At 36.8% G+C, this 13,510-nt stretch overlaps 1 protein-coding gene across 1 annotated transcript in view; it reads right to left on the reverse strand.

The window, feature by feature from the left end:
• Window positions 1-13,510, reverse strand: part of RTKN2 (rhotekin 2) — a 58,550-nt gene that overhangs the window by 30,779 nt on the left and 14,261 nt on the right. The window contains exons 3-6 of the mRNA XM_040975823.1: window positions 9,857-9,915; window positions 5,888-5,941; window positions 4,362-4,479; window positions 1,992-2,189 (exon numbers count right to left, since the gene is read on the reverse strand). Coding sequence (XP_040831757.1) covers window positions 1,992-2,189; window positions 4,362-4,479; window positions 5,888-5,941; window positions 9,857-9,915 — 429 coding nt within the window. The remainder of the gene's footprint in view (window positions 1-1,991; window positions 2,190-4,361; window positions 4,480-5,887; window positions 5,942-9,856; window positions 9,916-13,510) is intronic.

The raw sequence follows: 13,510 nt of genomic DNA on the forward strand, positions 1-13,510 counted from the left end.
TATTTTCAAATTCCAACTACAGCAAAAGAGTGAGTCATAGAGTTATGTTTCAACCTGGAAATAGAATAGTTTACTTAAATACTAAAAACAAAAGGCCACACTACCTTTTGGTTTAATGAAACAACTTTTCAGTATATCTTTCCCATACCCTGAATGTACAGTGGTTTTTCACATGGTCTCATATCTAATGGAGGAAAAATGAAAGGTTCCTTACTTCCTTTTAAAGGACATTCACTAATATTTTGGGAAGTTGTATCTTTCATGGCTATCTTTTAGACTGTAGATTGAGATCTATTCATAAGCCATAAAATCAATTAAATGATTTCCAAACAATCGCTTTAAAGAATGGAAAGCAAAAACTAATTATGCCACAGATAGCAAGGGTTAAGTGTTGCCCGATGAAAGCTATCTGCTCACGTCGCCGTGTACTCACCATGGTGTCAAGCATAATTCCTAGCATGAGTCTCAATCAAAACAAGACGGAAAGCCGCTGCGCTAGAGTGTCAACATGTATTTCACAAATCATGGATCTGACGTGGAAAGTTAATGGCATTCTCATGACTGACACTTCCTGGATCTCTATCTCAAATATTTCCCTTTTTATAATTATAGTAATGACATGCTGAACAGCTAGCACTCCTGAAATGGACAGACATTCTAGGAAAGCAGTCTGATCAAAGGTCTTCTGAAGAAACATACATATAAACTATTTGTGAAGAAACAAACAAAACGTTTGGACAAAGCACCTGGGAGAAACCAGGGCTTCCTAGAGAAACGGTCATTCTAATCGGGGCAGAAAAACAAATACAAGATGAGCAGAGAACAATGTACTGTGTGAAGCAGCAAAGACATTACCAAAGCGCAGATTGGGCCAAACAAAAAGTGCACGTTAGATTAAAGCTAACCCCTGACCACAGACTGGACAATTTGGGCATCACAGGGAGGAACTGACAGACTGAAACACAAACATATCTTGGTTGTATCCAGAGGATTAGTGAGGATAAGTTCTTTTCAAGAATTCTAGTTCATAAGAAACACACAGGACAAATTTAGAAAGTCACCAAGTTATAACTCCTAATGAAAGAAAAAAATGATCAACAACAGCTATTAAAAAAGATAAAAGCTTGACAGGAAAGTTTATAATGGAGAAATCAGGATCGTAACCCCTGAATTCATTAATTTTAACTTTACTAAAAGTGAGGCAAGGCATCCAAATAGGAAATAGCAAGAAAGAAATTCAACAATGGCAGGTGCGATTGTCCTAAGAGAGAACCTGTATCGAACCAGTTTTCTAGATCCAAGCACCAGGCTATGGGAGACACGGGCCAGGAAAGGATGGTTACAACATGACAAAGATGCAGTCAGCTGAATTCAAACTATGGGAAAGTATATAAGATTGGGGTTCTTCAATAAATCATGGTAAGAAAAAACTGTAATAAATCAATAGCTACTTAAAAGTCCCACTTAAATATAATACTGTAGAGCTTGCTTAGATTCTGATTTGAACCAATGAATTGGAAATGAACTATTTCAGAATTGAGGAACTCTCAATATGGTTTGCAGAATAGATGATATCAAATGCATTATTTTTTTATTTTGTCAGGCGTGATAATGTGTTTTTTTAAAAAAATAAAGATTAAATGTTTTTATTTAAAGCTATGAAAATAATGCATAACAGACATACAGAAATCCAATTAGCAGAGCGAGACATAGCAAGTACTTTGCCATTTCCACAGCCCATTGTCCAGAAAAACATTTCATCTTTTGGTAGAAACCAGATTTCCAAATTACTAAAAACACTGCCACCATGCTTTCTATCTTCAAAGAAAGATATCCAGGACATCTCAGCTGGGTTAATGTTAGATGACCCAGTGTTGTTTCTGCTTCAGGGAGCTTTCATTTAAAATGTAAACATATACTCTACACGCACTGCTTCGTCATACCACAGATGTCTGATTAAGTCACCATGAACGTGACATTGGGAAACTTACGAGACAGCAGAGCTGAAGAGCGAGCACTTTTCAGGATCATCCTCTTGGAGCACTGAGCTGATCTTCCTCCCTGTAGCTCTGCTTATGGACGTCTTCAGTTTCTTGGCTAGCTTCCTAGGTGTGTTGGCGATGGAGGAGTCTTCTGCACAGCAGCTGTACACTTGCACCTTTATCTGAAAGTCTGGCCTTGCCTCATTGCTGAAAATACAGAGAAATCAGAACGTCAGAGTGTAACCCTGTAGAACATAAAATCATGACATCCTTTCATGGTTTCATTGCATTGACCATGAGCATTTCCAATAGGCTTGTGCTGACACACGTGGATATCATGGAACCTCTCTATTTATTATCCAGAACTTAAACGTCCTGAGTCGCTGCAGCTTTCAGAGTGTCAGCTTCTGAAGAACTAGGGTAACATTAAAGCAAAGCTCAACCAAAATACATGGGCATATTACGTGAATATTCACTTGCACTGTATTCTCCAATACCAAATGAACTACAAGAAGAATATTAAAGGACCTACTTCTGAGCATGAACCGCTAGAAGAGGGCTGCTATCCTGGTGATCCCTGGACTATTCTCAATGTAGCACTGTGCCTAGAATGTGGAAGGCACTCGGTACATTATTTACTAAACTAGTACACAGGATTTTGCTATTACAGCAAATGCTAAGAGGGCTATATTCTTTTTTCAGACTCAGTAAAGTACCTGAAGCATCAAGGATTGTGGTGGTGTTTCTAACAACAAAATACATCTCAGAGAGTGCGCGTGTGCCTGCGGGGAGATCTTTCAGGCTCAGAGGTTTCTTAAGTGTAGCAGAAAACGGGGAAGACTCAACTGGTCAATCTATAGTTTGGACATCCAAGGAATAACTTCCAGATATTTTTATAGTTTATTATTTGGCAACTTTTAAACACACAATATCCTTGGCAATGACTAACAAATGTCAATATTTAGAGCAAAATCAGAGATTCATAAATATTGAACACTTATTAAAAACAATCACCATAACAAAAAGCACAGTCTTAAACATTGAGAACATTTGTCAGCAGTTATTTTTAGAACAAATTTAAAAAATTTACAAAATGTAAATGAAAATTAAAAATCATGTGCTGCCTTCTCAAGTAACTTATATTGTTCTTTTCTTGGCGGGGGGTGGGGGAAGGAAAGAGGAAAGGCTGATTTTTCTGTCTTTGTGGATAAAAACAAATAATACTGATGAGAGTTATTTGAAGCAAGGAGCCCATTAAAGAGATAATTTAAGCATAAAAGAGAAAAATTTTACTAGCAATAGCTGACAATGGAAATAAATGTATTCAGGGGGGAAAAAGCCTTGAGCTCAACACGCAAACATCCAGGGAGATCATGGGGGCCTTAAACAAATTCCTGTGTTTCATTACAGCTTGCAAGAAGGCCCACATGATTGCTAATAACTCTGAAGAATGCACTTTACTTTTCCGCACTGTACAATTACTATGGGACACTGGACTAGAAGCCACAAAAATACAGTTCGCCTTTTTTTTTTTTTTTAATGATGTGAGTGGTAAAACTAGCCCTCTGAAATTTCAACTTATAGGTTAATAGCTAAAAATGGCACAGAAAAACATGGACCTTGGTATTATCCTAATAGTTCACTAGCTGCTAACATTTACATATGAAGATGGCATCTTGGAAAGCCTGAGAGAAATCCAGACCTCACACTGATTTAAATCAACAGAACCTTTGAAAGAGGCCAGGTAAAACTTATGTTAGTTAAAAATGATTCCTGTGACTGCCTGAGGAGTTCTCTCTGGTTCTGTATTATGACCACTATAAATTGAGCTTGTAAAAGAGCAGGCGCAATAAAAGCAGCCCTGAGAATCACCCATTTTTTTTTATTGTTTTGAAGTACATGAAGGAAGTACACCATAAGAAAAAGCACAGCCTGGAATCTTAGCACATTGCTTCTCCTATGGCGCCACTCAGGACTACCTTACACACAAAGTTGTTACAACATTTTAGGACTTCTGTAACTGAGTCCCCAAATGCACTCTGCGCCAAATCATGCTAAATAACATTCGACTGCATGTAAAGCTTAGTTAATAATAGAACTATAAACATTTGTGCAAAATATACAAACTTTCCATATCCCATGAGTTATATTTACTGCTATTATTCATTATAATATTTCTATTTTATTTTACATCAGATTATTGTCAATGCAGAAATGAGCTTTTTTTTTTAAGCAAAGTAATTTTCAAAATTATTTGAAACAGTTAAGGATCTTAATACTTCAAAAAGGATCAAAAGACTTAATGATTAAATTATATTAAAAATGAAGGCAGGGTTTTTTAGATTATTTTCATTCTCTGAATAAAAAAAAATTACTTACAAAATTGTTACATTTTCAAAACATATATCTGTAATTGTTTTATCCACAATCACCATGTCAGTATCAAAAACTTCAGCTCCCATTTTAAACAAACAAAAAATGGCATATCGTTGTGATCCTGGAGAAGAAAAGCAGCACTGTGAGGAGGAATTCATGTGATAAAACCATGCCTGCACTCCGTTCACACCAACTTGAAAAATGAGAATTATTGGCTTAAGAAACTGTTGATAGGTAATATTTCCATACATTGTATAATGCAACCCTTACCTGTTTAGAGTACCTGTTCTGTATATTGTATGTTGAACCTTTAATGTTTTATAGTGGCCTGTTCTGTAAGCATACAGTAATGCCGTGGCCAAGCAGAACATAACAAATAAACCACACAATGCCAAAAAAAAAAAAAAAAAAGATTTAAATGCACAGGCCTCTCAGCAACCCAGATACTAGCAGATTCATAAATTTTATTCCTAGAAAAACTTGAAGGTTTAATGAACAGCAAATTTATTGTCATTTATATACTACTACCTCTGTCATTTTGATGTCTAAGTCTATTTAAGAAAAAAAAGATGTTTTGTGTTAGAAGAGGTTAAGCGTACACACATTAACAACAGCAAAACATTTTGCACCAAACTAAAAGCAAGGGAGGAAACCACAAAAAAAAAAAAAAAAACAATAGAGAGTAGACATGGGAACACAAAGAAACATAGCTGCTGGGGCTTTTAATTTGGTGATGTTTTAAAAAGTATTAGGTGATTAAAGGGATAAATCTTCATTATTGAGAAAATGTAGCTCTTCAGAAAAACTTATTCTCTCTAGTAATCAGAAAGATTTACTTAATTCCCATATGCATTCCTTTGAAAAGTAAATCATATTTCCTAATTGAATAACAAACACTAACCTGATTTTAAATTCTTCATATAAAACTCATTATGCTCAATATGATTCCGTTTTTAAAGCATGAGGAACAAAGCTATCATAATAGACAAGGAGGATACAGGATTATCCTATCTTTTCTGCTTTTCCTGTAACAGCTAGAAATCATTTGAGGTTAATTTTCATGAGCTAAGCAATACATGGATTTCTGAAGACTACATAAGACCATAAAATGCTGCAGAAAAAAAAATCAGATCAAGCTAAAAATGTTTCCTGTTTAAAAAAAAAAAAAAACCTGAAGTAACAAAACAAGGCATCCCAGATATGGGTCAAAGGAAAACAATGCTGCCTTTATCTTCCCACATAAACACGTTCTTTTGTTCTGTTCTTTCCTCCCCACCTCCTCCCCACCCTGAACCTGCTCCGTTCTGGCTTTGCAAAGCATCCTATCAATAACTACACATAATTAGATAGGCACTATCTCCATTCAACAAAGGGAGAGCAACCTATCTAGACACAAAAAACAATCAAACTACAACAGTTCAGTAATCCTGTCAAATGATTCATTTATTCCGCTGTGGAAGCAATCTCTTTTCTCAAATTTACTACACACTAAAGGAAACATTTCAACTACAAATTAAAATCATACATACCTTCTTTATTGCTGAAGTGATCAGAGTCTTTCCACATTAGTGGTATTCGAATATCTATAAAGGATGGAAAACTAACAAGTAATAATAATTTTGACAATTTCTAATGGTCCTAGTGACATGAACATCAGCATTCTATATTAAACAATGACTATCAAAAGTCAAAAAAATTATTTACCAGTATATTTTCTAGTGGTTTATTGTCTGCACTTTAAAAATAATTTTTTAATATTTATTTAGTTATCTGAAGGGTGGAATTACACAGAGGGAGAGACAGAGATCTAGCTGCTGGTTCAGGGCTGTGCTGGGTCGAAGGCAGGAGCCAGGAAATCCATCCAGGCCTGCCAAGCAGGTGGCGGGGGCCCAAGCCCCAGGGCCTTGCTCCCTCGCTTTCTCAAGCATACCAGCAGGAAGCTGGGTCCGGAGCGGAGCAGCCAGACTTGAACTGACACTGGTGGATGGTGACTGCACCCAGGTAGTGGTTGACATATATGTGAAATCTGTTGATTTTACATAAATGATTTTTTTAAAAGAAATTAAAAAAAAAAAAAGCAAGCTCTTCCTCCCCACCCCCAGTAGTTTTTCAGGTGAGACGGTATAGCATGTGAAGAAGAGACACATTCTAAAAACAACTGTCATAGTGTCACGTACATGCCCTGTTTTTATTGGTTTGTGAGGCCACCTTTGTCATATATATCATTCTGGCCATACACTTCATGGATGTAAGCAAATAATTTATCAACTAATGTCTATTTTAACACCAACATTGTAACTACCATATATACTTTACTATTTGGTAGAAATATTTGCTCTTAAAAGCATCTCACTTTAACCTTGAAATTTCTTTAAATTAAAATTTAAAATCCATTCTCCCACTTCCCAGATTCTTATTATTGTATTACTTAAGTTTATTTGGGACTTAAAACTTATGTCTTTATGGAGACTAGCAAAATATATTTACTGTATTTACCCTTATGTTCTTATTAAAGTCACTCTTAGATATTTAATGGCTTTTTTTCCAATAAAGATCTCTTTTGTTTTGTTCTTGTATAAGGTTCCTCCTTTGCTATTATATTTTCTAGCTTGTCATTGCTGGTTTTGAACAAATGACTACATTTTGTATATTTATCTTAAATTCAGCCACTTTTACTAAAATCTTGATTAATTCAAATACTGTTCCAGTAAATACCCTTAGGTTTTACATGTCTGTAACCCATTATCTTCAAACAGTATTCAATTCGTCTATTTCAATCAGCTTTTATTCTTAATTCCTACTTTAGCTAACATTTCTAAAATGTTAAATTATATTGACACAATCAACATTATTTTTGCTCTCTAATGGCTATGCCTGCCTTGTTTTATGACATGGTTGACACCCCGCCTGAGAGGCCACTTCTTGCTTGACCACAGCTGCTGACTCACTATAGTCCCCAGCTGTTCCCGTTCTAGAAGGGTGGCATTAACTGTTTACCCTGGCACGGGAGGAACCCTGACCCTGACTTTCTTTGCTAGAAACTTGGCCTGTGTAGGAGTCTTTCCTTCCCCATGCCTGACTTGGTCAATTCACCAGGAGCAAGAAGGTGGTAACTCGCCATTTCCCAGGTGGACGTGTACTTTGCAGACAGCAAAACATGGGTAACCCATCAACTACCTGCTTGCTGCTTCAGGTGGCAGAAGCGTCTTCCATATTCCTGCAAAAGGTTGGTTCAGTTTGCTTGTGCCAGGCTCATCTTTTGTCTTTTTCCCAAGGTCTTCGTTGATAATTTAAAGGTATACTAAGATGCCCAACCTGACCTCCTATCAGGTACTCAACATTTATCATTTTCAAAAATTAAAGCAGGCACTAAATGAACTGCTTTGTTTCAATTAGGGAATTAGTAGTCAGCAAAAAAGCTGAGACAGTTACCATGATGTAACTATTTAGTGTTCAGCAGAAATAACTAGGACAAATCTGCTACTCTTATCTAAAAAAAAAAAAAAAAAAAGATTTGGTAATTAAGTGATAAAACTGGACATGAAAATTTACCTATCTTCAGGCCCTCAATGCAAACTTGGAAACATTTTGAAACTTTGTTGCAAATATTCATTTTGGCCAAACTAAAGTCATATTTTCATTCCAGTGTAGTATGAAAATGGATTTATCAAAGTGAATTTGCTTTATTCTCTTTGTTTTAGCAAATACACTGACAAGATATAATTAAATCTAGGCAAAGATGAAAAGAAATTACATATGTATCTCATCTTCTGAGAGTTTCATTTGCTTAATTCAATTTAAAATTATCTTTTGGAAGGGAAGAATACAAGCAGAAACAAGCTCAAGCTTTACATGTAAAAATTTGTGGTCAGAATTTTGTTTTTCTTTTAAGTGCTTTTACTCAAGCCTCCTTATAAATGCACAGTTTATTCTAATAGCATAAGCTGCTATGGCATATAAACCATTACGAAGTGACAATAGATGTTGACTCCAATTGAACATCTGAGTCTTTGACAGCAATTTAACATAGCTCATTTGTTTACCAAGTGGCACCATTTTAGAAGGAAGAAATGGAGAACTAAGTTATTCTTAGAAAACTCCCTTTAAAGATTTTTTAATATTTTATTTACACTAAGATGTAAGCAACTGCTATGTAAAAGTGCTGTTTTTCAGCAAAGGCACACCAGGAGGTTTTATGTCAGTCTTATAATTGGGAAGATTAAAAAATAAATTATAAATAAAAACAAAACAAGCAACATCATTCTACAAGGTTCTATTATTTTTCTAAAGAGTTTTCGGCTTTGGCTGAGGGCAGCTTCTCCGATTTAAGACAAATGATGTCCTATGTAAAACCTAGCACTGTCCTTGCAGGCTAATCTTTCTTGGCCCATAAAAGACGTTACTGAAAACAGCTCGCTGGTGATGAGAGGGCCTGAAGTGTAGCAGCAGGCTCCCTAAATGAAGGTTTCTGGCCAATGAAATAAACTAGACCTCACTCAAGCACTGAGGGAGGTGTACATCGTTGTTTCCGAAAGGAACCGATGAGATAATATTTGCAAAAGTGCACTATCTAAATGTTGAGCACATGAGTCAGCCATGTATTCACCGCAATCTGTGGCACCTCCGAGCCATTGTCTTAGCAGCCTTACTTTGGAGAAACTGAGACCACACGGCATAAGCGCCATCTAGTGGTGAAAGGCCTCCTAACTCTTAGGAAACGTCATCTCTAAGCTGTAATATAACCGGAAAGGTTTCACAGATGAGCAAACCGATCTTAAAGAAAACATAGTTATTTTATGAGTTAACCGGGTGTCAGGAAGCATGAGGTACATTGACGAGACATGGAGAGAAATGCCTACATAAAGCAAATGGCTTACGGGTAGTAGCGATGGAAGAGATGGCCAGAAAAACAGAGTTGGAAAGTAAAACTCAGGGGGCAGAGCCCAGAAAGGGTCAAGAGCTTGGTCTTGACCCCCCACAGGCAACAAAGAACAGAGATCCAACCACTAAAATAACCAAGAAGCAATCACTACATGCTCTGGGCAAGCTTCTGGGTGCACAGCGTTGAACACAATAAACATGGTTCCAATTCCCATGGAACTTTGGGCCTAGCTAAACATTCAAAACGCTATTTAAAAATTCTGAGCAGGGAAAAAAAAAAAAAAAAACAAAACCAAGAGTAAAGAGAGGAGGAGTTCCAGCCCAGTTGCATCATGGATCATGGGCATCCAAACCACTCAATCCCTGAGTCTGTAGGAACTGACTCTACAGGCTTCAGCAGGGCACCGTGCGATGCAGGCGCTGCGCCGGGCAGTGCCCTCCAACCCACGGAGCACAAGGACCCTGCACCGCTCAGAACAAACACTGACTGAGGCACGAAAAATCAGAGGAAGAGAAGGGGAACACAGAAGGAAACAAGACCAATCAACGCTGGTCACCTCGTCAGGTTTGTTGTTTTTTTTCAGCAACGTAACACGGTCCGTCCACACGTGCCATACCTGAAATGGCGATCTTTCCTTTACACGCCGTTCGTTCTTTATTTTGCAAATTGGCATCACTGTCAAAAGAAACAATCTTATGAAAAACACGTCTTCACTCATGCGTGATGATTTTAAGTCTTTTGCTAAGGCCCAAATATTAAAAAACAGACACATGCCTATGAATAATAATGACTTGCAGTTATTGTAAACAATTTGACACAACCTTTAAAATGTTTAGTCAACAGCTAGCTGGCTTTAAGAGAAAATACATAAAGCTGTTCTCTTTGGTTTTTCCATATCAATTGTATATTCCGTAATGCCTGTATTCTGGTTACCCTACAATGAAAACCTTTTGCAATTATTTACATCTCTAAAGGAGATGTAAAATGTTTGGCCAGCTGTCTGGAAGGATAATGCCTAGGGTCAATATTTCGTAAGTAACATTTCTAGCTTACTAGATTTAGCAGCCTGAAAAAGTTCATCTACTTTGCAGTCATGTAATTTGCTGTGTAGGAGTACCGTGTCTTTATCAAACCTGTCAAATATCCAAAAATTACATTTTGATATATATTTTTAGGCATCGAAGAAGTAAATACATACTAAGGCAAACAATGAATAAGCTAAAATGGAAAAGGGCAGAAATGATGCAGGTAGGAAATGAAATAGAAAAAAGCTTCAAAATAAACTCTGGGAATGTAAGACCTTTCCCAAGCTGACTGACTCTCTAACCTACTACCACAAGAGAAAAAAAAAATACATAAAAACCTCTCAAAACGGTCATCTCTTACTAGAAAAAGCCAATTGGGTCCCTCAGTGCCCCCCTTCTTTTCCCTAATCACCTCTGTTTACAGATTAGCCTGCATCTCCATGGCAGTATTTCTAGGAATATTCTCAGTAATTTTTCTGTTCCTATTCAATCTGGCTGGCTAATTAACTGCCAGATAATTTAATTAGGCACTTCAAACATGCAATAAGATGGGAATTTTCCATCTAAATACTGTTTGAGTCTAACAGGCCTTTTGGAGAAAGACTGGGTGGGAGTTTAGAGAGGGAAGTCATCCAACTAATTGTTAGGGAAAAAAATGATACCAAATTCTTGCTTCAAGCAGGCTTGTTAAAAAGACTGCCTAAATATTCATTATCATGCATCCAGATATAAAAAACAAAATATATCTTACGTTTTTTTACTTCTTTACTGGTTAAGTATGTTCCAAATGAGATAAAGCAGGTGACACACTTAAGTTGTTAAGTTTATACGGAGCATTTATACGGTATTTCTAGAATCGCTTATCAGCACATACGCAGAGACACACACAGGCAAGCATCGGAGCATGCTGAAAGTTGCACATTCCCAGCCTTGCGCTGTGACAAGCAGGGCACTCTCTCTCCCAGGTGGAGTCCTGCAACACAAGCTGACAGCGTGATGGTGGTTCCCACAGACAGGGCGGAGGAGGGGGAGGAAGGAGAGGCTGAGTCATCGGGAGGCTGCCACTAGGTAGGAACCGGAAGTACAAAGCTCCAGTGTGGCACGGCGCTCAAGGGTAACCACAGATAACGAACACACACCTGTTCGTGCTCCTTAAGACAATCCAGAAGAAAGCTACAGGAATGCTTCACCGTATGAAATGGTCAATCAAGAGATTCACTCATCCTGACTTGGGTATCGCATAATGTAATATCAAAGCAATGCACGGTAACCCCATAACGGTGTATAATAATTAAAAAAATGAGAGCCCTATCCAATTATGTTCCCATCCAGCATATTCCAAGGCCATTCATTCACCAAAAATCATAAATACTTCTTGATTACTTCATTCAAATTTAGTTGTCATGTTGGAGAACATTATTTGATTACTTGCTCATCCTAGGTGAAAAGTTCAGCATTCTATATTTTGGTTAAATATATACTGAAAGGACAAGTAGAAATCAAACACAAATATCAATTTCTTTAAATTGGCACAAGAAATACTAAATAAATCTACTTGGTTTGTATTTGTAGCCATATTTTTTAAAAATTGTCTTTATATGCAATGTATAAAATTTTCTTTGGTGAAAAAAAGCTCTAATGAAAAATGTAAGTATTATGGAATAGTCATAGGTTGTGTAAAGCTGAGATGCACTAGGTATTACTAAGATTGATTAAATTTGAACCTCTGGCATACAAGTGAAAGTCTAAAATGGGAGAATCATGCAAAATAATGCTGGATGTTGACCTGTCCCTACTCCCAAGTGTGTCCTCTCAAACTATGCAGCCCCCTGGCAGAGAACGGCTTTCTTCCCTGAACTTATAAATCATTTGCTTGGGCATTTCCAGGGCCGGCAGCAAATCTGTGACTTTATCCACAATATAAATACAATTAACCGCACAATCCGATAAAGTAATTAAGTCTGCCTTTGGAAAAAAAAATAGAGAGAAGAACTGAAGTAGGTTAGCCTCACATTTTCTAAAGCTGGAATTATTTTCAATTTAAATAATCCCCAAAACAGTTACTTAGGGTGCTAAAATATGATGTTTTTCTAATTAATCCAAATTGAGAATAAAATTGTTAAACACTATCTGTTTAATAATGTGCTACTGTAGCTAATAGTTTTTGCTGGAGTTAAATAAATGCTTGTTTGGAAATCTGCAATGTGAATGCCAGTTCTGCATGCTACAATTAGAGGGCCAGCCCCAGAAAGAGGCAAATAACCACAAAATTACCAAAACAAAGCACAGCTAAACAAAGGAGCACCTGTCAAAGGGACCCTACGTGGGAGTACACCATTATTTTGTGAGGTTTCCTATGTGCTAATTTAACAGACACTCCTGGGAACAACAGACTCACTTCATTACCTAGGTTTGTGCATGTAGGTAAATAAAACGACCAACAGAGGGTGCCAATTTGCCATTTTGCTGCTCAAAACTATGAAAATTGACGTGAGTAAATACAGATCATCCTACATTACGCTGTTCTGTATGGAAATGTAGAATAGCATTCTTGGCCAAGATTAACAGGCCAAAATGAGAACTAGAACAACCATGGAAATACTTTACATTTTATTAGGGAAATAGTAATTTTAAATGGGATTCTACTATTTGAAAGTGGTTTGTAAAATCTTTCACCTCTTATACAAATAAGTGAAAACGATAATACTGAGAAATGCTTAACATGAAATTTTAAGTCATCCTAAGACTACATGGTATAAAATTAATAGCTTCATAAATACATTAACCTGGGAAGACAGGCTTTTCATTCCAAACACGACATGAGCTTTTTCAAAGACATCACACCACAGTTTCAAAATAAAACGATGTCTTTAAATACATCTTTTATTACAGAACTGCTGAATAAACATTTTCACTTCCAACCTACAGTTTTTTTCTTTCACATTATAGAACATAAAATAATAAAGCAGGACACTTGAGCATAAGAAACTACTTCATGAATTCAGGTTAAAACTAGTTACTTCGATACTGTTAAAATCACAACTATGTTGAAGGACATACAATTACATCTTAAGTAATAAATTATTAGTCTTATTTTTACAAAGCCAAATAGAGCATTTCAGAAGTCACATCAAGAAATGAAATGGGGGCCCAACACGGTGGCTCAAATGGCTAATCCTCCCCTTGCAGGCACTGGGATCCCATATGGCACCAGTTCGTGTCCTGGCTGCTCCACTTCCCATCCA

This window comes from Ochotona curzoniae, unplaced genomic scaffold (genome assembly GCF_017591425.1).
Source record: "Ochotona curzoniae isolate NIBS_2020 unplaced genomic scaffold, NIBS_Ocur_1.0 contig_2692, whole genome shotgun sequence".
In the NCBI taxonomy this organism is placed as follows: Eukaryota; Metazoa; Chordata; class Mammalia; order Lagomorpha; family Ochotonidae; genus Ochotona; species Ochotona curzoniae.